This window comes from Corvus brachyrhynchos, unplaced genomic scaffold (assembly GCF_000691975.1).
Source record: "Corvus brachyrhynchos isolate BGI_N302 unplaced genomic scaffold, ASM69197v1 scaffold32, whole genome shotgun sequence".
Lineage (NCBI taxonomy): Eukaryota > Metazoa > Chordata > Aves > Passeriformes > Corvidae > Corvus > Corvus brachyrhynchos.
Window position 1 is genome coordinate 323,840 of NW_008237919.1, and position 22,121 is coordinate 345,960.

The window sequence follows — 22,121 nt, forward strand, 5'->3', positions numbered from 1 at the left end:
CTTTCCCTGATAAAAGGAACTGTCCTTCACAGTTAAAGCACTGCTACTGCAGGATATACATCAGTGAAAGAGGAGGTTATAAAGCACTAAAATAGTCCACTGGGACTAGCTAATGCTTATCTGTGAAAGCAGCACTTACTGAAAAAATTCTGTTCTATTTGCTTATAAAGGAAAAAAAAATTTCAAAATACTAGAAGACTGCCTAGAAGGATAAGAAAAAGACTGAAAACCAACTAAAGTGATATTAGCAGAAATTATCAAAGTGAAACAATAAATCTAGCCTAATTCTTGGCTTTAAATGAAACAGTCGATTGCTATCAGAGTGACCACATATGTTGGGGGGAGAGTGTGGGGGATTTTTGGGGGGGTGCTTGTTTGTTTGGTTGTTTGTTTTTAAATAAAGGCAGAGCAGACAAAGTATCAGGGCTGTAGAGAATGAAATGCCAAAACCAGTAAACCATTATGGGGTATTAAGAGACAATAGGGATTTTTAATTTAAAGCCAAATCTGTTCAACAAAAAATTGCTTCAAAGACAATATCTGTGTATGTAGAAATAAAACCTAACCTAGGAACTCAGATTTCTTCAATCTGTGTGCCAGTGTCATGGAAAGCTCAAGAAGGAGATTGTGTGGAATAAAATCAAATTTGCCACCTACCCATCTGTTTGGCCAGCAACTGTTTCAGGACATTTTTTCCTTTTTCATGTGATCTTGCTTCCCTGTTCCCCTGTCTTTCTGTTCTTTTGTTTGCATTTATTTCACTGATGTCCTGTACCTTGCATGTCTTGTAAAACAACTCAGTGGGAGCTTTATATTATGTACTAAGTTCAGCAGCTACTCCTTTGGACGTGGCTTTCAACCACTTGCAGAAAACTCCAGCTTATATGACAACCAAAGACTGCTACCTACAAATGGGCTATTCACTCAGGCATGCTTTTCTGCAGGCTTGTAAACACAGATATCACAGCTGCTCAAGGAAGGACAAGAGTGATGTCAACTAGAGCGGTGCATGCGTATCTGTAACTGGAGACATGTGGAGATGTGTCGATTCTAGTCAATCTGGTCCTGTGGGGAGGGAGCTTCAAACTACCTCTTGACAGAAAAATAAATAAATAGACTACTAAGTCAGGCAAGCCTTTGCAAAACATCTTTAGCCAAGTAATTGTAAAATACTTTGAAGAGGGAAGTGCTAAATGCAGAGACTACAGAGTAGGAAATAAAACATCTGTACCACCCAGTGAAGCAGTTTTATTATCTTGACACCATTCAGCTATTTTTATCTGCTTGTGCACAGGAGCAGCTTTTGAATGTGAAGAAAACCATCCTGCCAGCAATATCTATTATTTTCTCATCTGGGATACCTAAAAATTCATGTCAAGAGGGTGGGCAGTTATCCACTGCTAAAATATATCCAGAGGATCCACCTATAAAATGATGGACCTTAGAAGGCTGTAAGTAACGTAACATAACATAACATAACATAACATAACATAACATAACATAACATAACCAGTGTTCCAGTACAGTTCTTTGTCTTAATACAGAGCAAAGTACTCAGAAATGTCTAGAGCAACTTGAGATTTCCTTTTCAAGGGAAAGGGAGTTACTTTCTTATTGCTACTAATAGGTGACATTTTAACATGACTGTACTTTTAAAAAGGGGAAGTTCTTCTTTATTAAAACACTCTTGTGTCCAGCACCCTTGGAATCCTACAGTAAGGCTTCCTGTTGCTCTTGTGAAACACCTTCAGTTTGTATTAAGCTATGTAATATGCACACATGATTTGTATACAGATTGTTAGAGTGATCACATTCTGCCTTACAGGGGATGGCGTTTACAAATGAGAGCCAAGTGAATGAATATTGTTGTTGCTGTTGTGGTTTTTGGGGGGCTGACCTATGTGAGAGCAGCTTTTCAGAGAAGGAGTCTTGGTGGATGACAAATTGACTATGAGCTGGCAGTGTGCCTTTGTGGTCAGGAGGGCCAGTGGTAGCCTGGGGTGCATAGGGAAGAGTATGGCCACCAAGTGGTCCTGCCCCTCTACTCGGCCCTAGTGAGGCGACGTCTGGAGTGCTGTATTCAGTTCTGGGCTCCTCAGTACAAGAAACACAAAGAGCTGCTGGAGAGGGTCCAATTGAGGGCCACAAAGATCATTTGGGGTCTGGGGCATTTCTTTTATGAGGAGAGACTGCAGCAGCTGGGCCTGTTTAGTCTAGAGAGCACTGAGAAGGGATCACATTAACGCATATAAATATCTCAAAGGCAGGTGTCAGTCGGACGGTGGCTGGCTCTTTGCAGTGGTGCACAGTGACAGGACAAGGAGCAGTGACCATAAACTAAAACACAAGAAGTTTCACCTCAACATAAGGAAGAACTTCTTTACCTTGAGGATGACAGAGCACTGGACCAGATTGACCAGGGAGGTCGTGGAATCTCCCTCTCTGGAGATATTCAATCCCCAGCTGTGGGGAGTTCCTGCATCACCTGCTCTAGGTGACCCTGCCTTGCCAGGGGGGTTGGACAAGAGGATCTCCACAGGTCCCTCCCAACCCTAAAAATTCTGTATTTACCAACATCACATTTTACTTCATTATTAGTCCAGGCCGTTCTAACAAAGCAAGGAAAGAGCTAGCATAAAACATTTGGTGGATAGGAAACACTGCTGAATGGCCATCAGCTTTCTCGACTATCAGCAGGCACATGTGCAAACAAGAGGTTAGATGCTGTAAGTGGTTAATTCCCAGTTTTGAGGCTCTTAATGATTTTTCTCAGGATGAATCTAGTTGAATCATTTATTTGAAAAAAAATTAATTTTGGACTTGCAAATTGTCACCATCTGCCCCAATTATACATTTTTAATATGACAATTCATTTCAACTAATCAGGATTTAATGGACTCTAAGATCTGCTGTAATATTTTTGTTTTCCAATACTGAAATGGTTGGCTTGAGAAGCTAATTTAGGGTTCAGAGTGGGTAAGACTGGATGTGGGAGATTTTTTTCCCCAGATTTTTTTTTTTGTTTATAAGAATATGGTATTTTGTTACATAAATTCTGTCTAAAATAAATCCTAGAATGAATGAAGTTGAAAGAGATAAGTAACTATTACATTTTAAAATAAAATCTAAAATTTTCATACATTTAACTTAACGTATGATGAAAACTGTAAGAACAAACATATTCTTTTATAAGTTTCCTGTCTGCTTCTCACACCTCAACAAATTGGCAATGAGAGGCTAACCTTGTGAAATACTCTGTTTTAAACCAAATCCTACCTAGTAGAATTACATACAACTACAAAGTCTTATGTCAGAGGGCATTTTACATAAAACCAGAAAAAGATTCCTAGGGAAGTCAAGGACAGATTTTTAAATCACTATTGAGAATGGGTGAAAGGAACTCAAAAACATCCATCATGATCTGCTATGCAAAGCTGCTAAGTAGACCAAGGAAGCTATATTATATATATAAATACAGGAAATATAATCATAACAAAACAGCCCAAGCCTTTTTGAGGTCTTCCTATCACTGCTACATCTGCAATCTGAATCCTCAAATGCAAGTATTTGCTGTTGCCTATTCCAGACCAGGAAAACTTCATGGAAGAACTCAGTTTGTGCTGTCCCAAAGCCAGTAGTTTGCTATCAAACATATGAGGGAAACTTTTCTGACACATCTGCGTGATATTCAGCTCTGAAGATAATTCACTGCACAACCATAATCAACAAAAAAAGGCAATTCCTCCAAAGAAAGCACAGCATGGTACATTTTATGCTTACCAAACTATCAACATCTATGCTTGAGTTTACTGCCCACTGCAAGGTTCCCATGATGTTCATAGCTAAAGTAAGAATAATTCCAGCTGTACCTGGTCCATCACCTGTGGAGAGAAAAACACATTCAATTACTATGCAAATAAAAAGCCATTAGAAATCAGAAAATTAGCATGTATATCTTAAAATGCATATTCATACTCTCTCCTCTTTTATTTCATGGAGAAAACATGGATTTGTTAATCATAAAAAGGACTAAGAGATAAATCACAGTTAAACACCTGGCTTTGGCACTGAATTCACTAGAAACCCTAATCTGCTTTGGCAGAAGAAAAAATTAAATCTTGGTACTTAAGCTGTAAACAGAATCACATCTCTGCAATCTTGATTTGACTTTCCTTTTTCTAACACATATGAATCTGTGAAATTACTCTTATGTAATTAAAACACCACACACAGCTAACAACTTTAAAATTCAAAATGGCTTACATTTTCATTTCTTGGACAAAAAGAGGACGTTCTCCTTAGTGTTGCACAAAGATGCAGATGTATATTCTTTAGCTTTAATTGTACGCTCTAACAAGCATGGGATTTTCCAGGGATTTTCCTTTATGACTTCATACAATACAACATAAGCATTTAATCTACCACACTGTCGATTTTCAACCTCACTACATGTTAAATAGAATTGAGAATTTAAGCCAAATGGCTTTCTATGATTTCTCCATTCTTTATATAGTTTTCTTCAACAAACCTCCTCCTGTTTTGCTTATAGACATCTTTTTATCTAAGTAATTATAAAAGTAAGCAATAAAAGCAAAGTATTCCTCATGAAAGCTGATAAATTAAGAAAAGGAATTTAGTGCTGCTCCAAGGGCCTGTTATTTATAACAGTAAAGGTTACAATGGTGGCAAGATGACAAATTGTAATATTTTTTAAAGTGTTTCTAACTCCTTTTCTCAGGTAATACATCCAGGAAGACTAACACAAGAAAGGGTTTTCCTAAAAACCCCAAACTAAGGACACAAAGTGCAAAATGAGAAGGACAGCAGGGAACATTGTTTCCTATGAATGGTAGGGGAACTAGAAGTCTCCTTAGTAACAGAAGTACTGCAAGTGCCTATTTTCATACAGAAGTATTTGTGTGGCTGATTTTTTTTTTTTTAAATGTAATGAAAGCTAGAGCTCCTTATACATAAATAGAGGATAGCATTTCATAAACTGTACAATACTTGATAAATTGCAAGCTCTTATACAACTCCTTTTCAACACTGAAGTAGAGCTGAAAGAAATTTGAATATCGTTAGATTTAAAAACCTCCTCCATAAAATCATCAAACTCTTGTTCATCAGTGACCATAGTACTGAAACTGCAAACAGATCCTGCACACAAAGTCCAGCATAAAACTTGGAGACATAGAATGATGCCCAAACATAACAAAAGCATAGTGAATAAAAAACTGTATTTGAAGTAATCTCTATCTGAGTTTTTCCACAGAAATGAACTATTAACATTCTGGGGACATCATACTCCTATTTTTTGCTTGTTTGAGGCTGGCTACACCTCATGGGCACCACTTCAAATACAAGTAAGATATTGCATGATTCTCATTCATATACTGTGTTTACTAGGAGTGGTGAGTCATTTTTCAGGGGATTTTGAATAGAATTTGCAAAACTTCACATAGAAAAATACATCAGTGGGTTGTGAATTAAAGAATGGATGACAATTTCTTCTGGTGTGGGCTTTAAAAGATTATTAAAACTTTTCATGTCTTAGCCATTTTCAAGTGAGAGGAACATTAACTTCTATTTATTAAAAACCTTTGAGCTATACAGGTGTGATCAACATCCAAGCTTCTCAGAACAGTAATGTGGTTTCAAACACGAGATAATTTTACAGCAATTACAATCAAGAAAATGAAAGTTTTGTCCCTTCAGTTATTATTCTCAGATTAATCCCTTTAATGAGTCCTCTACAATATCAGCCTGCAGGTAATAATGGTGCTATTTCTATTTTAATTAAATTGTGTTTACTACTATGACATACTTAAATCAATGCATGCTAAATTTTGCAACCATTTATTTCTCTCAGAATTTCCTAAAGCTGAGCTGTTAAAAAGAAGCAGCAGACTTCCATTTCAGTTTTCGGGTAAAGTTACCATACCTGTAGTTATGATAGAGATAAATGCCACGGCAACAAAAAAGACAACAAAGATAATTTCTATCCTCATCTGGAACCAGCGCAGTGTTGACAGGTAGAGGAACCAGTTTGCCGTGTGTAGGTTCAGAGCTTTGTGAAATAAGGTCTCAAAATACGGCTGCCGCCCAAAAGCTCTCAGTGTCCACAGCCCTTTTAAGCTTGTAACAAGATGGGTGAAAATTGGACTCCGAGCTGCAAAGTGTTTAAATTAGAACAACATAAACATGCATAAGCAAATACCTCTGATATAATGCAAACACCCACCCCATGCTCTACTGTAACATCAGTGTGTAATTTACATACGTTGTCAAAGTACATGACTGGAGTAATCCTAACTAAGGATATACAACAAAAGTCTTTCCAAGAATGGGTTGAAATTACATTCAGTTTATTGACAGGAAGGATGACAATAATTCTTCATAGTTAGCACATAACTAATTGTCTCATATCTACTTGGGGAAGCTCTTGGCCTTCTGTAAGATGCCACAGAAAAGAAAGGCTGCTCCTCCCCAGACAAAATTAATTCCTGCAATTTTGATAACTCCATCATATGAAGCTTTTTTAGTACAGGCAGAGTACTTTAATGCTCCAGATTCAACTGCACTGACATGGTAATTTTAAGCAGATCTTGCATTACATAAAAAGTGGTGAGCCAATGCTGGATCCCTGCGAACATCAAAGAAATTTAAATTTAGATTTGAGGTGCTCTAGAATTACACTTAAGGGAAGAGAATCACCACTGTTTAAGACTTAGGACTGATTTGCTGAGGATCTGCAAAGCCAGGCAACAGTGCATGGTCTGCAAATTCATACTTCTAAATGAGGTTTTCAATTTTATTTGGAACATTTTCGTCTCTTAATGGGGGAAGAGGAAGGAAATTTATCAAATAACTTATTCAGAAATAAGAGATCTTTGTGATCAAGATATATCCATTGAAAATTTTTCTAACGAAGAAACAAATTCAAAGGGTACATACCAAGTCTGACCACAATTTTGCAAGTTACATTTACTCTCAAGAAAACTGTATGTCAGGACTCTATTTGTTTTCAGCTGCAGTGGTGATAAAGACCATCTTTAAAAAGGCCTTTTTTATTCCTCTTTGGCAGCAGAGCACTCAGTATTGGCTGGATCAGTAACAGCCCTGGCTTTAAGGAGATACGAGTTCTGCTCCCAAAGACAATGTCATCTTGCAGAAGAGGCAAAAAAGAGGAGAAAGGGTGAATCACTTCTCAACTGATTTGTTGTGGATTTAAAAGTCTACCAATTTTGCTGCTCCTACCTTCAGATTCCAGTTGTTTCAGCTGCTGAGAAGTGTGGAGGAAGTATGCCCTTAACAGAATAAAGGCTGCTATCACAGGCACTGATGCCAGGAAGATGTAGGGCTCTAATATTGAGACTACTGTTATAGCGCCAATCACAATCAGTATTAACTGTAGAATGAAAGAAAAATACTATTGATATAGTAAACTTGTAATTTTATAGACTAGAGATTGGTGGTGAATCTCCTTTCTATGGCAGCTATGTACTGTTTCAACAAACATAAAGCGCTAACCTAAGAAGATTTGCAGCTGAGAACAAACCTCCATGAAAAGATCATGAATAACTTCGACCAGATCCATAATCTGTTGCAATAAGCTGCCATATATTTCTAAAAGATGGAAGAAGTGTTTTCTGTAGTACAATCGGTATTGCAGGCTTCTAAAATATGAAGCCACACAAAAACAATAGCAGCTAGGCACTCACTCTCCACTTAACAATTTTAAGAATGACACTTGCAATATCTGCAGCCACCTGTCTTGTCTGGACTAGGTGTGCAAGACTGTCAGGAGCTGAGTGACATTCTCCTGCAGGTTCTGGGCAAAGCAGTCTTGCTGAGGATCAGAAAAAGTGGGAAGTTGTACTGCTTTGCTTGCTCAAGGGACTGTAACCCATATATGAAACTAGCACTACTGCTTGTCCTGATCAGAAGACAGGAAATAAATTGTAAGAGAACCTGTGGTATGACAAATTAGCAGTTTCAGGAGAAATAAAAAGGTGTTTAAAGATGTCAGAAGACTCAAAAGGAACAAAATTGTTTCAGAGTTAATCTATTTTAACCTACCAGAGACTACTACCATTTTAAGACCTCATCCTCAGTAGCTCCAGACAGATTTAGCTAATCTGGTCTTGATCTTTACTCTAGAAGAGACTTAAGCACCTAGACTGTTTTTGTCTCATATCTAAATCTAACAAAAACCAAGTGTATCAGTGTACATAGAATAGCAAAGTTCTGATTTGTATCAGGGTGTTACTTTTAACACTAAACAACTACTTCAAGCTACAAACTTACCAGCATAAACCAACTGCAAATGGACAATTTTTTGGACAAAATTATGAACGTTGCATTGAAACATCACTGCAAATGACCAGTCAGCAAAGAAACAGATGGAAAGCAAAACTAATTTCACATTAGAAAAAAGCACGCAGGGGGTGCTTATGCTACTACATCCACATAAACTCAAGGAAGGATTTAAGTTCCCAGTATTCAAAGTTAGAGGTCTTTCATGAACAGGTAAGCACATTCTAAGTTTTCTACCATTTTTTTTCATCAGAAACCTGAGCAATGCAATAGCAGCATCACATTTTATGAAAAAAAATTACATTACAGCTGAACTAGCTAAAAGAGGAATGGCTTTGAACTGAAAGAGAGCAGGTTTAGATTAGATACTAGGAAGAAATTCTTTACAGTGAGGGTAGTGAGGCATTGGAACAGGTTGCCCGGAGAAGTTGCGGATGAGCCATTTCTGGAAGTGTTCAAGGCCAGGTTGAAAAGGGCTCTGAGGAACTTGATCTAGTGGAAAGTGTCCTTTCCTGTGCAGGGGGATTGAAACTAGATGATCTTTAATGTCCCTTCCAGCCCAAACAATTTTATGATTCTATGATTTCTTTCACTGTTTTCCTCATTTCTCTTAAAGGAATGGTGATACGTGTCGGTTATGCTTGTGCAGGCTGTTTAGCACTGGTCTGTAGCAATGCAAAAATGGATTTGTGTTTACTCATTACTTCAAACTGCAGAAATTAGTAACACTTGTATCTCTCTCTAATTGTTAAGAAGCAAATGAGCTATTCAACTGACATTGAGCCAAGTTATACAGCTCTCACATTACTTGAGATTACAGTCACTCAGTGACTGTTATAATTCCCGTTTCTGTCATTTACTCAAATTTTGTGAAGGTCACCATGATGCCATGTTGTTCTAACTGCTGGTCCCACAGTTATTTCACTAAAGTTGAATATGAAACTCCATGTTAACTCATAAACTCCAGAGTCTAAAGTCAGATGATGAGACTTTCTCAAAACAGGCAGAAACAAAAATCTAAACCACAAGCCAGCTGTATTGGCATATAGTTGAGGAATGGCAGCAGCGGGCTCATGCAGCCCAGTTCAGAGCCACAGTGCTGTGCTGCAGTGCCCCAGATGCTGAACTTTCAGCCCTGGGAGAGAGGCCAGACGGGGAGACATATTCCGCTGTTTCCCAGTTTGGAAAATGCGGGTGGTAGTAGACAGAGCAACTCAGCAAGCATTCAGGGTGGCAATGACTGCAACAGCCAATTTGATTAACCAACAGGAGTTGATTATTTAGGGAAAACCAGTCATGATCACAGGCATAAATGTTCAGTGAGTTCACTAAGAATTTTTGAGTGTGACCATATTAAACCTTAGGGGCAAGCAGTATGTGCCAGCAGCATCTCACATGAAGGATCTCCAAGAAACGAGGACTGGTTGATAGAACTGGGTTTAGCCTTAAGAGAGGGCTTTGTATAACTATCTACTGGTATTTATTATCTTTATATAAAATATACATGTTTCTGTATATGCAGTTTTTTATGATTTACATAATTAAAAATATATTCTGTTTATATAGACACCACTAGGTATTTCTTGTGGACCATATGTGCTTGAGACAAATTCTTTTCAATGGCACACACTGGGAAGATAAGAGGCAATGGGCACAAGCTGAAATGCACAAAATTCCATTTAAACATAAGAAAAAGCACTTTTATCATGGGAATGGTCAAACACTGGAACACGTTACTCAGAGAACTTGGAAATAAGCAAAATCCAGGTTGGCCTTGGGCAACCTACTTCAGCTGAACCTGCTTTGAACAGATGGGTTGGAGAGGTTCCACATCCTAGGTCCCCAGGTCCCTTCCACATTCTGTGACCCTTCAACAACCAGCAGAAGGAAGAAGTCCTATCTATAATTTTACTGTCTCTTCCAGAGGAATCTGACTTTGTTCATTAGCAGAGTCCATGGAAGTCTGAATCTATGGAGGACCAGAAAGAATTTATTGTGAAGGAATGACTGTTAAAATTATTCAAGCCAGTGGGTAGGTTCAATGATCTTCAGAAGAAGAACCTGGAAAGACAGGGCAGCTTATCACGCATGTCTAGAAGCCTCTGCAGCTGAGACTGAGGAGAGAAACGTGAACCTATGGGACAATAGGGCATAGCTAAACCTCTGAAAGGCATCAGAACAGAAAAGCCAAATATTGGGATTTTCCTTATTCTTGAAAACATGAAAAACTAGTCAATTTCTTGTAGAAAGTTTGAAATGTAGAGACAGACAAACTCACATACTTGTGGAACAACATCCCCATGCTAGATCCAAAATATCAGAAACAAAATCATCATATCAGAAGAGATGGTAATAACTACTGTTGATGCTGAAGATTATACTGCTGATTCAGAGTCCCAATGTCCATGTTTACTCATTCAGCAGGTCCTCATGACATCAGCAGGACATGAAGTAAAGCTGTAATGTACCTGAATCTCTTCATGTCAAGCTGCACTGGCCTCTCTGAAGTCATGAGTTGAAGTTATCAATTACTCACAAAGATATAGGGAAAGGAATTCTGTTTTTATCAGATCATCATGTTGGTAGGGACCATAAAGGAGGCAAACTCACAGATGGAGATAGGCAATCTATACAGCAGAGTGTTTAGGTTGGGTCTGTACATCACCTTAATAATGTAGAGAGGAACAGGAGCGCCAGGGAAGATTTGCTCCTATTTTTAAAATGTTCTGGGAACAAGTTCTACCTAAGAAAAGGCTGGCATTTCCAGAGAAGACAACAGAAAAGTCAATAATATATTCAGCAGAAGAGAAGTAAACTAAGGGTTATGCTAGCAAACTGGGAACAGAAGAGCTTAAGGAGGGGAAGTTATGAAAGTGACTCAATGTAATCAAAGAATAGCATTCAAAAAATAGTAAGCTTGACCCACGAGGAACTAAGGAATGCCCTGTATGATTTACAGTTGAATGTGGGCAGCAGCAAGGATACTTGTCTGCTAGGGGTCTGCAGGGCAAAAATACTTCCGAGCCTGAGTCATAAGAGTGGTTTGCATAAACAGTGGAGGTATGTACACACAGAGGCAAGTACTCAAAAACGAAGCAATAAAGTTGACCTACAGGATAAGCAGCTACGTAAATAGATACATAGAACAAAAAAATTCATATGATTTCTTTTGCAAGATGTACAGCTGAAACATTACATGGCTACAAGACAGCAAAAGTTACAACTTTTATTCTACAAACCTGAATGAAGTCAAATACTGTAAGTGGAAGTAAGTCATCCAGCACTGCCGTATCTTTTGAGAACCTGTTAAGCATACCACCTATGGATTAAGGAAAAAAAAAAGTCAAACATTTTCATACCCCCCAAATCCCACATTTATTACTTTAACAAAAGGGACAACTGTTTCTGAATACAAAATATTAAGTTTTTTTAAGTACAAGCAATTCCATTACAGTTAAGTGGAGCTACGGTTTCTTTCCCCAGGGAGGAATTTGGCTACACAACTTCTGTTTCAGCTCTTGGTAAAAAAAAAGCCAGGAAAATGTAATTAAAAAAAAGAAACAACTAAAAAGGGCAGAAACAGAGGCACAAAGGATAAGGTCTGTATCCCTTATTCAGCAGGCCCTGCTGATACACAGGTAATTTGCACATCAGCATTTGCACAAGTTTGTAACCAGTTTCTTCATGTCTGAGTAGAATTACTGTATTAAACACCATGTAACAACAAAGTTAAGAGTATAAGGGAAAACAAAGGAGAAGCCCATTGTTGTATCATCATTTAGCAGTGTCTCCTGTAATCTAGTACTTACCAGTAAGAAGCGTACGAGATAGGAGTTTCATGTACAGTGGGAGATGGAACTTGTTGCACCAGTTATATAATGAGCTTTATATCAACTCCCAAATTTGAATATGCATACCATTATTCACAATAACTGATGTTTTATGCCATTTTGGTAGGACTGTTCATTAAAAAAGCTCTGTTTATCATCCACATCTGATTCCTTGTCACTCACGACGTAACTGACTACATCTTTTCTATTGCAGTTTTTGACAAAGTCTATTCTTTAGAAGTTATTCTACTTTTATTGCCTAGAACAGTTAACGGTTTATTTCCCCCAAATTTCTTTTTTACAGAGAGATATTTCAGAATCAGAATTGACAACTGAAATATGTCACATTTAAGTGCAATCAAGTTTCATTAAAAGATTCACAAATTACCTTATGTGGCAAACTTCTAACATTCTGCTTGACTGAAAATGTAAATGGAAGGCAACAGTGCCCTTTAACATAATGAAAACCATTTAATTGAAATTAAATGCACAGATAAGTCAATCACCTCCCATCTCAGTTACCTGCTTTCCAAGAGTTGAATGTTGACATAGGTGCATGAAGAACTGCATGCACCATCTTTTGATGAAGAGTTTTAGACACTGTTATAAGTGTATGCACAAGGGGCAAACCTCTGAAGATTCCCATGGCAAGCAGGGTATCTGCCACTCCCACATAGATGTAAATGATGTAGTAGCTGCTAGTGTCAGTGACAATCACAGGAGGGTTGCCAGAGGTGCTGTTTTCTGACTGTGTTGAATTTGCCTTCAAAGCTGACCTGTGTGATGGAAATGAAAAATAAATGCATTACTGGAAATTGTGTGCTTTTTCTCTTGTTTACTAAACAAAACCAAGCAGTACTCCAGTGTCCATTTGGTTTAAAACTATGATAATGGTTAGTATAGATATTTCCAGTAATTTTTAAAATACTGTCATGTATGTATGAAATATAAATTATTATTTGCTCTGGTAGTCTCTTGCAAATCTACTGCCTGTTTAATCACTAACAAATCAAACATAATCCAGGAAATTATATCCACTTCTTTTAAGCAGAAAAATTAGTTTAAGTCTTGAAGAAACTGAATTATTATGGAAGTAAAATGCTTTAGGTATACTGTAAAAATCAAAGCCCTTAGTGACTTAATGTAGATGGAAATCAACATAAATCACTCCACCTCCATCACCTAAGTCACCATATGCTCCTATACTCAAACACACAGACCCATTGCTGCAGGACAAAAACAGGGATTAAAAGCATTAACACAGGAAAAGCCACTGGCTTTTTCACTACTCAGTATGTTTTAACCTTCAGCTGCCGACCCTGTAACTTCTGGGAATTCTTCATAGATGAGCAGAGGAAATTTTACAAATGGAGTCTTACAGAAACTGCTCCCTTAAAATGTTCCTAAGCAAAAGTCTTACCCAGCACCTCTGAATCACAGTATATTGAAGATAATTGGGTCCATACATCCCTAGAGTGAGCTGACCCAGGAAAATCTTGCATACACTCTTGTGTACTCAATAACAAGGCATAAACCATTCGACTGTTATTGCATAAAGAAATACCAGATACCACCTGCACAAGGTATTTAGATTTTCCATCTATGAACCATTTTGTTGACTATAAGATAGTGACTATGCACATAGAATTCTGGCAGAATTTATTCATTATTTACAGAAAAAAATTAATAAAAAGGAGACCCCAGTTTCTCAATAAATTATCAGCACTACTTACTTTTGAAGAAACCATACCCCACCAAGAGAAGCAGCTACCTGTGACCAAAGAAAACACAGTCAGATTTTGTCCTATCACTTTATGTAATTTTTCTCACTTATCTTTTTTCATTGACTTTATACCTGTTTTTAGAGGGAGCATAATAAATGGGTGGAAGTCAAACTTACTTGAAGCAAAAACCTTGTAATATCTGCTTCTCTCTCCACGGAAACAATGCTGTGCATCCCACCAGGAAAGCTACATTTAGACTTGTATGACAATCAGACTCTCAAGTGTCTAAATATTCTTGTATTGTTTTTTATCATACTATTAACAAAGGTTTGCTAATGCCTTCCTAATGATAACTGTATGCCTTAACAGATTTTAAGTTTTAAAGATTAATATTCTTAATGACCCTAGAAGACTAAAGTATCTTCAAAGGCAGCTATTCAAATATGAATGTCAAACCTTTAATATTATTATTTTTGCATTGTTGTTCTTGCTAGCTGATACCTACATTTGGTATATTCATTTGATTGATATTGCTTGGCTGCTTAGTTTTACATAATTTTCCACATAATTCCACATAATAATTTACATAATTTTACACATAATCTATTGCAATAGTTTTTAAATGTAGAATTAAACCCTTTTTTTAAGAACCATTGTAAGATGGTTCAGCATTCAACAAGAGTTTAGTCTGTAATATGTTCTTGTCTGTCCATCAAAATACTGGAGACCTTCGTCTAATCTATCACATTTTTAGTTTGCTCTATTTCTATGATCATTTTTTCTAAGGGTTGAAACAGTTTTTACAATTTCTTCCCATACATTTTTATGTCACTGGTACAGAAATGTATTGTGGTAATACCCCAACAGAAAACTGATGTCTTCTCTTTGGGACTCACTAACTTTTGCAGGTCTTACAGTAAATAACTCAAGATTGACCATGATGGTCCCGAATTCAAGTATTTGTAAAATCAGGCTTCTTTCACGATACTGTTTTTACATCTCCCAACAGAATTCTGTTCTCATCTTGACTCCTCATAACAGAGGAGTTTTTTCAGCTGTGAAGATGATGGTAGGTAATATTGTCACAGAATAGTTTTACAAAGCCTTTCTCTGTGTTTCCTTCCAAAACTGCTCTTCTTGCAGTTCAGCAGCCCTAGTCCCTGGGTATTACATCTAGGAGACACAGTTTTGAGCTGCTAAAGAGAGCTACACAACATACACCTTGCAAACCTAGGAAATATGTACAATTGATGTCCTATTTATGGTGATCTGCATGGATTCACCTTGGAACGTGCAATACAAAGCAATCCATTCAAAATCTAAAACAGCATCTCTGAAATTTCTACAGTAGTCCCACCTGTTGGAGAAGATGAAACAGGAAAGCCTTATAAATATGATTGCCTGACAAAAGATTTTGGGAATATGAAAACTACAGGCGACATCGAAATGAAAGCCACTTTTGAAATACCAAATCTTAGTTACTGAACAACTGGAAAACAATGGTATGGCCGACTGAAGGTAATCCCCTGTTGATTGAACAATACCCTCTGCTTGCAAGCGGTCCAAGGGTCAGAGCAGACCCTACTAGCTCAGCAGAAGGGGTCCAAAGAGTAGTTTTTAGAAGTTAAGATGTAACACTCTATGGTAATATAAGAACTCTTATAGGCTGTATGTAAATGCTATAGGATTTGTATCTTGTATTAGATTGGTTAGTGACAATTAGAATATTCAGTACAGAAGATGATTTATTGTATTGTAACCAGAACTTCAGACACTCTTACTCTCACTCTCACTCTTACACACTCTTACTCTCTCTTCACACACACTTCTTCACTCTCATTCCTCTTGCTCTCTCTCTCTCTTACCCGCTTACTCTCTTGCTCTCTTGGGCCTGCTCAGAGCTGCCAGCTGCAGCTCTAAGCAGTGCCGCTATACCCACGCCCTTTGCAATAAACCGCATGTTCCGAGATCTGACTATAGAGATCTCTCGTCACCGTCCCCGTCGCCGTCCGAACCACCCCAAAGCTCCTACACCACCCAGACCTGAAGGCTGTAAAAACAGCACTTTCAATTTCTTGAATGTTCATCACTAGCCTCACTTCATTGTCTCAGGTTGGAAGGGTACAAACTGTTAGCACAGGACAACATAAACATTTGGCATGGTATTTCAGCTCACACACAGAGGTTTGCTCAAGACTGGACTAAGGCTGGGTATCTACCAGCCCATTCATTTACCAATAGGCTTTTACTTCAACAGTAGTCACACTGGAAAATTTAAAGCATATGGAAACAATCTTTGTCATAAGATTTTTTTTTCAATTAGAAGAGGAGGCTTTTGAACCGTTTAAAAAAGCTTTAGTCTAAAATAAAAGCAGAAATGTGTAATCAACATAAGAAATATATGCTGAATATACAGGAATAAATCTGATATACCTTAAAGTTAACATTTTCTTTGCCTCTAAAACTCACATTCAGCTTTGCTGTTGTTTACATAGCCATTTTCCACTATCATGAAAAAAAAACTTACATGATAAGAAGAGCTACACATCTAAATAATCTCTTGTTTCTGGAGTTGGTTTAAAAGTTTAGGATGTTAAACTAGATCTAAGCTCCAGGATTTATTCCTGGTCCAAGAGAACTAACTTAAATCACCTGCAACATAACATTAGAGTAAATGCAGAATACCATCAGCCACATCTTTCTCCAGAGAAGGAAGGTTGAATTTCACTGCAAAATTGCTAAAAGCCCTTTGCTGACAATCAGCCAGAAACTAGTCCTATATTCCTAATGGATTCTTCTCTTCATTCAGTTCATGTTGAAAAATACCAAGAGAAATTGGCACCATATTTTATAAGTTGACATATGAATACAGTCTAGTTGATTTCCCACTATGAAACATGTTCCTTCCCTTTGAAAAATACTTGATTTGGGATATTCACTATAGAAGAGGACACTATGAGATTCTATATGCTAAATATCTTTCCTAAATTGAGACACAAGACAAAAAGCAGGCAATTTCTGTTATATGAAAAACAGTCAAATGTCCATGAACAGCCAGATATTCTTCAGTACTTTTTCCAGTGTTTTACACCATCCTTGGAAAAAGTCTTCTCTGCAGGCTGCAGGAACACCCCTTCCATCTTTAACTGCCATCACAGGCATTCAGCACTCTGCCTTACTCACTACTCTTCTTTCACTAAGAGCAAAGCTAGTAACTCATTTTCAAAGCAATTTTCCAGAAATTATGTATGTGCTCATCAAAAAAATTATGGCAATTATTGTTGTGAAGTCCCCAAGACACTGCAAAGATAATTTTTAATGAAAAATGGAAGATTATTCACCTGCAAACAAGAGACTTGCATAGGGCAACAATTCCCATTTATGGTACCACACAGCAGAAAATAACCTGGATAATTTGAGAAGTTGGGCCTTCTGCTGCTGTGCACTAACCACTAACTTCGGTGAAGAAATGCTCATCTAAGTAGTAGAAAACTCACTGCAATTTAATTTAACAGCAGTTGTCAATAAGTCATACATACATGAGTTTAAGTCTTGATGCTTTATCCATTCTTCACAAAGAACAGTTTGAACAAACATCATTTTTTGCAACATGACACCAAGCACAGATTTTCTTACCTCAACTAAGAAGACAGCCACACACAAAATCAGAACAAAAATCAAGTTTTTGTGGATAGTAATGTATCTGAAATAGGTATTCCATGTAGCAACAGTACCCATGCTTTCAGCATCATCACTGAAGCACTCCTGTCAAAAAATCAGTAAGATAATAGTAAGCATGATAATAGTATCTCTGTATAAAAATTTCTGACATATGAATGCTATCATTCTTTCTGCTAACTCACTGCATATAATTGAGCTGAAGCATTAAATTGGCTGATAATGGCTGGAGAGGAAGGTACTGACTGGTTGAGCCATCTTTGCTATAAAATACAACCGAGAGATTATTTGAAATTTTCAGACAACAATGAGAGAAGCTGAGATTTGTCCAGCACTACCAGAATAAAAAAACTATTAATCAATAGCTATTTTCTTTCAATGGGAATTACAATTGTGATTTTAGAGTAAATTTGTAAACATGCTGAGATTTTTTTTTGCTGCTGAGCTCGAAAGAAAAAATGGGCGGTGCTTCAGCAAATTATGAATTTAAATTTTTTCTTGCAAATCTGTTTCTACCTAGGAAACTCCTCCAGAAAATTTTCCTATCCTCAGAAAATCAGCTATCACTTTTTAAAATGAAATTAGTCCATCACGACCAATTGAAAGTATTAGAAAAAAAGAAATTTTGGTGCAGTTTTTGGTATAAAACTCAACCTTCTGGTTTTTTCTGCACATCCATAAAATCAGAGTAAAATCAAGCTTACCCCTCCATTTATTATCTGCATCAGGACACAAGAACTAAGGAATCTGAAAAATTTATCAAATTTGATCAAATTCCAGTTTTAAAAACTGTGCTAGTATTTCAAATGTATTTTATTTTTTCCATGAGCCTTAATGTTTCACAGGTGAATTTTACATAAATGTTTTACAACTATGGTTTTCCAAGTTATGGTTTCAAATTTCATTTTATCCTAAGTAATCTGAAAGGTAAAGTGCAGGAGATGTATATTCTGTATTGAAACTCCCTACAGATAGCACTCAAAGCTGAGCAAAAAATAAGGCAAAATAAATTTTTGAGGAATTCAATGATTTCAGGATGATACTTGAGCTTAAAATTTTTCAGAGATATTCAAAAAACATATTCCATAAAGAAATACTGCATTAGGAAGGAAATAGTCGAGTCCTTTTCAAGAAGGAAAAACAGATGAGGAGTATATTGAACTAAACCAACACCATAACCAAACCCAAGATGAATGTAAATCAACACACACCTTCAAATCCTCTTCATTGATTTCATCAGTTATGTCCAAGACACTGTCTCGAGACACACGCCTGGTGTAGATATCTATCTCAGAAGACAGGTTTGTCTGAGGCACCATAGACATTTTCCGAAATGTCGTACTTCCCTTTTTGGAAAAGTTTGGTCCATAGTTCATGGAGGTGCTCGTCATCAGGCTCAACACCGACTGCCTCCTCCGCCCTTGCAGCACAGGGTCAGGGCTGAGCATGCCAGTCCGCAGCAGAGCCATGTCCCCCGGTTCTAAGTCAGGTATCAGCGAGAGCCTCCTCTCTGGTGGGTCACTGTGGCCATCGTCTATCCCATTGACCTGCATCCCATTCTTCTGCACTACTGAGAACTTCCTGTTTGCATTAAGGGGGTTAATAATTATGGAGCTCTTCCTTTTGTCATTAAAATCTGAATTTTGTTTAAAAGATTGCTTCTTTATTTCATTTCGTGATCCCATGCCTTCTCCTTCAATGGAAAATCGTCGGAGAGTCTCAGTAAGGATTGAATTTCTTCTCTCTGCACTGAACTGATCAAAAGAATCAAATCCCATCAGCTCTGAGCTGAAGTCTGGCCGTTGACCCTGAAGTTCAGAAAATGTTCCATAGAAATAGCAACCCCCTTCATGTAAAATTAATATTTTGTCAGCAATCTTTAAATGTTCCAGTTTTGAAGTAACCAAGATCCTAGTTTTATTCGCCATCAACTTGCACACACAGCTGTAAAAGATGGAAGTGTGAACATTTAGACTTTTTTGTTCTCATGATTAAATGATACTATTATCCCTTCCCATTTACTTTTACCTGCCCAGCTCCTAGTATGAGTGGACTTGGGTGCTCCCTCAAACTGCAAAAGAGGTGGTAAAGCTGAGATGTGTAAAGCATGAGCAGTTTATTGCAGGAACCAAAAAAGGGGTAAAATTTAATCATTTTCAGGTCAATCCAAAAAGCAGTTCATCATGAAGTATTTCTTTTCATCGTAGGGTTACTGAGGTCTGTGTCTACCAAACTTAAGAGTATTACTTCAATTTCAAAACTTCAGAATTACAGTGGCTGAAAAGCTCATGGATGGCAGTCTGTGTCCTTACTGTTTTCATCAAAAGGATAAGCCAAAAGTCTCTGACTTCAGCCAATCTGCTGCCAATCTTCAGCAGGCTGTTCCAGGTGATTCAATGATCAGTGATTAGAAAAATAGGACAAAATACAGCTTTTTGTAAATTTATACTTACAAAGCAGGTAATTGTTTTAAAGTGAAAGCCTTTCTGGTACAAAGGCATGTCAGATATAAAGCCACGCACACTGGGAGTAAGAGATTACAGCAGGCTCAATATGTTGAGATGGAAGAGGGAGCACTAATGCTCACACTCGACACAGGCTTGTTCCCCACACAGTGCATTGTCCAACCACTAACACAAAATACAATACAAAAAATACTATGAGAAACCCTAAAAATAAACATCCTCAACAGGTATAATTTTGATCACTTCAGTATTTTTGTACTGTTATTAAAAACCCTTCATTTTACTTTGTTCTGCTTGGTGAGATTCTTAAATACAATCTATCAAAACATACAATACCTTTCAAATATCTCTTTTTCTGTAAAAATGTCTAAGTGTCCAAAAGGAGAATCCAGGAGATACAAATCAGCATCTTTGTACACTGCTCTGAACAGAAAAAAATGGAAATGAAATTAACTTTCACATCTCTTATAAATTTAAATAAATACATTTTAAGAAGAATGCTTCAAATCTTTTAATTTATAGACATTCTACAGCATCAATATGGAGATGGAGATTAACATGAAATGTGCTTACAAGACATCTTTCAATAAAGCCTTTTCTTTCTGCAGACCATATTACAAACTAACTCCATTTTTCATTAATTTTTGTGCAATGAAACAAAGCTGTCTTTTACACAGGTTACCCTAAAGATCTGTTTATGGCCTGAATCTGACAGTTCCCATTACAGTACAATGACCATTTCAATGGGAATTTAGTATCTACTGTAACATCTAGTGTTGCCTGAGGGAATATTGCATATATGTAAATAAACATGTGAAAAGACTTAGGTCTCAGAACTTAGTTTTAAACGTACTTTTAAAAAAAATGGTGAGCAAAAACAAGTGCATTAGTGAGGCATGGTCTTGCAAACATTATTTGCAAAGGGACTACAATATTTCCAGTTGAAGACATCAAAAAGGACCTTAAGCTGTATGTACCTGGACATGGCTCACTGAGCCCTAAAGCTCTGGTTAAGAGGTTTTTTTTAAACAATAATTTGAATAGAAGTTTAAAAAGACCCCCTGCCTTCCTCTGTGAGAATGAAAATCATTATGTGATATTAATTAGAGTATAATTAGTAAAGAAATCTGGACAGCTGCATTTCTGTATTTTTTAAAGGATGTTAAATAGTGTGAAAATATTTAACCACCAAGAGAGAAAGCCCTCAATAATTATGTATTATGTTAATAAAACAAGTAACTTTATTGAAAAATCCTCTAACATGATGGATTTCACTGAGCATACATTATGATGTAGTGGCTGCACAACAACAAATTTCACACTGTTCTGGGCACTTTTATCAGCAAGAAGTTTGCAGGGCTTCATTGATATAATTTGTGTGTTAGACTCAGTAGCTACAAAGCTGCGGGCTTTAGGGTACCAGGCCAGCAAGCTGACTCAAGTCCAGGACATGCACTGGTTTTTTCCCTTGGTCCTTTCTTTCCCTTGCTTGTAGCTGCAGGCACTGACAGTGCTCTGTAAGGAAGATGGAATCACGCAATCTCTCCCCTGCTTCACCTGACAGCTAGTTGATGTCACTGCCATCACGGATTCTCATTTCACTTGACTTTGCACAGACTACACCAGATAAATTTATGCAGCCAGTTCAAGAAAATAATGTCCAGTGTATCACCAGCTTATCACCTAGGTACAACCCAGGGCTGTAATCCTAAATTTACACCTCTGACTTTTCAGAGCTTCATCTGCAACCCAGACCTCAATACCTGCACACCTTGTAGCACGCTGAGCTTGGACTGGAGCCTGAACAAAATATAAGACAGTCACTGTCTTTATGACATGCAATTGTTTTAAAAATTACTATTCTACAGCTGACAATAAATACATAAGTTCTGAGACCCTCCAGGAAATGAGCTGTGACCATGTGAAAAGTGCCAGACATGATTATCCATAGCATCGAGGAAACAGTCCATGTAAATGTTGCATTTTAAATGAAAATCTAAGTGGGTTTTGTTGTTCTGGGGTTACATGCTTTGAAAGCTTTGCCTGCTCTTCCCCTCCTCTCTCCTCTTACTGCATAAACCAGAACAATCCATATGCCTCTTCAGTCT

The 22,121-nt window shown here is 37.3% G+C and overlaps 1 protein-coding gene across 1 annotated transcript in view; it reads right to left on the reverse strand.

The window, feature by feature from the left end:
• CFTR (cystic fibrosis transmembrane conductance regulator) overlaps positions 1-22,121 on the reverse strand; it is a 77,793-nt gene that overhangs the window by 22,273 nt on the left and 33,399 nt on the right. The window contains exons 12-20 of the mRNA XM_017733084.1: positions 20,350-20,436; positions 18,760-19,492; positions 17,507-17,635; positions 13,880-13,917; positions 12,669-12,922; positions 11,556-11,635; positions 7,258-7,408; positions 5,942-6,169; positions 3,781-3,881 (exon numbers count right to left, since the gene is read on the reverse strand). Of these exons, the coding sequence (XP_017588573.1) occupies positions 3,781-3,881; positions 5,942-6,169; positions 7,258-7,408; positions 11,556-11,635; positions 12,669-12,922; positions 13,880-13,917; positions 17,507-17,635; positions 18,760-19,492; positions 20,350-20,436 (1,801 nt within the window). The remainder of the gene's footprint in view (positions 1-3,780; positions 3,882-5,941; positions 6,170-7,257; positions 7,409-11,555; positions 11,636-12,668; positions 12,923-13,879; positions 13,918-17,506; positions 17,636-18,759; positions 19,493-20,349; positions 20,437-22,121) is intronic.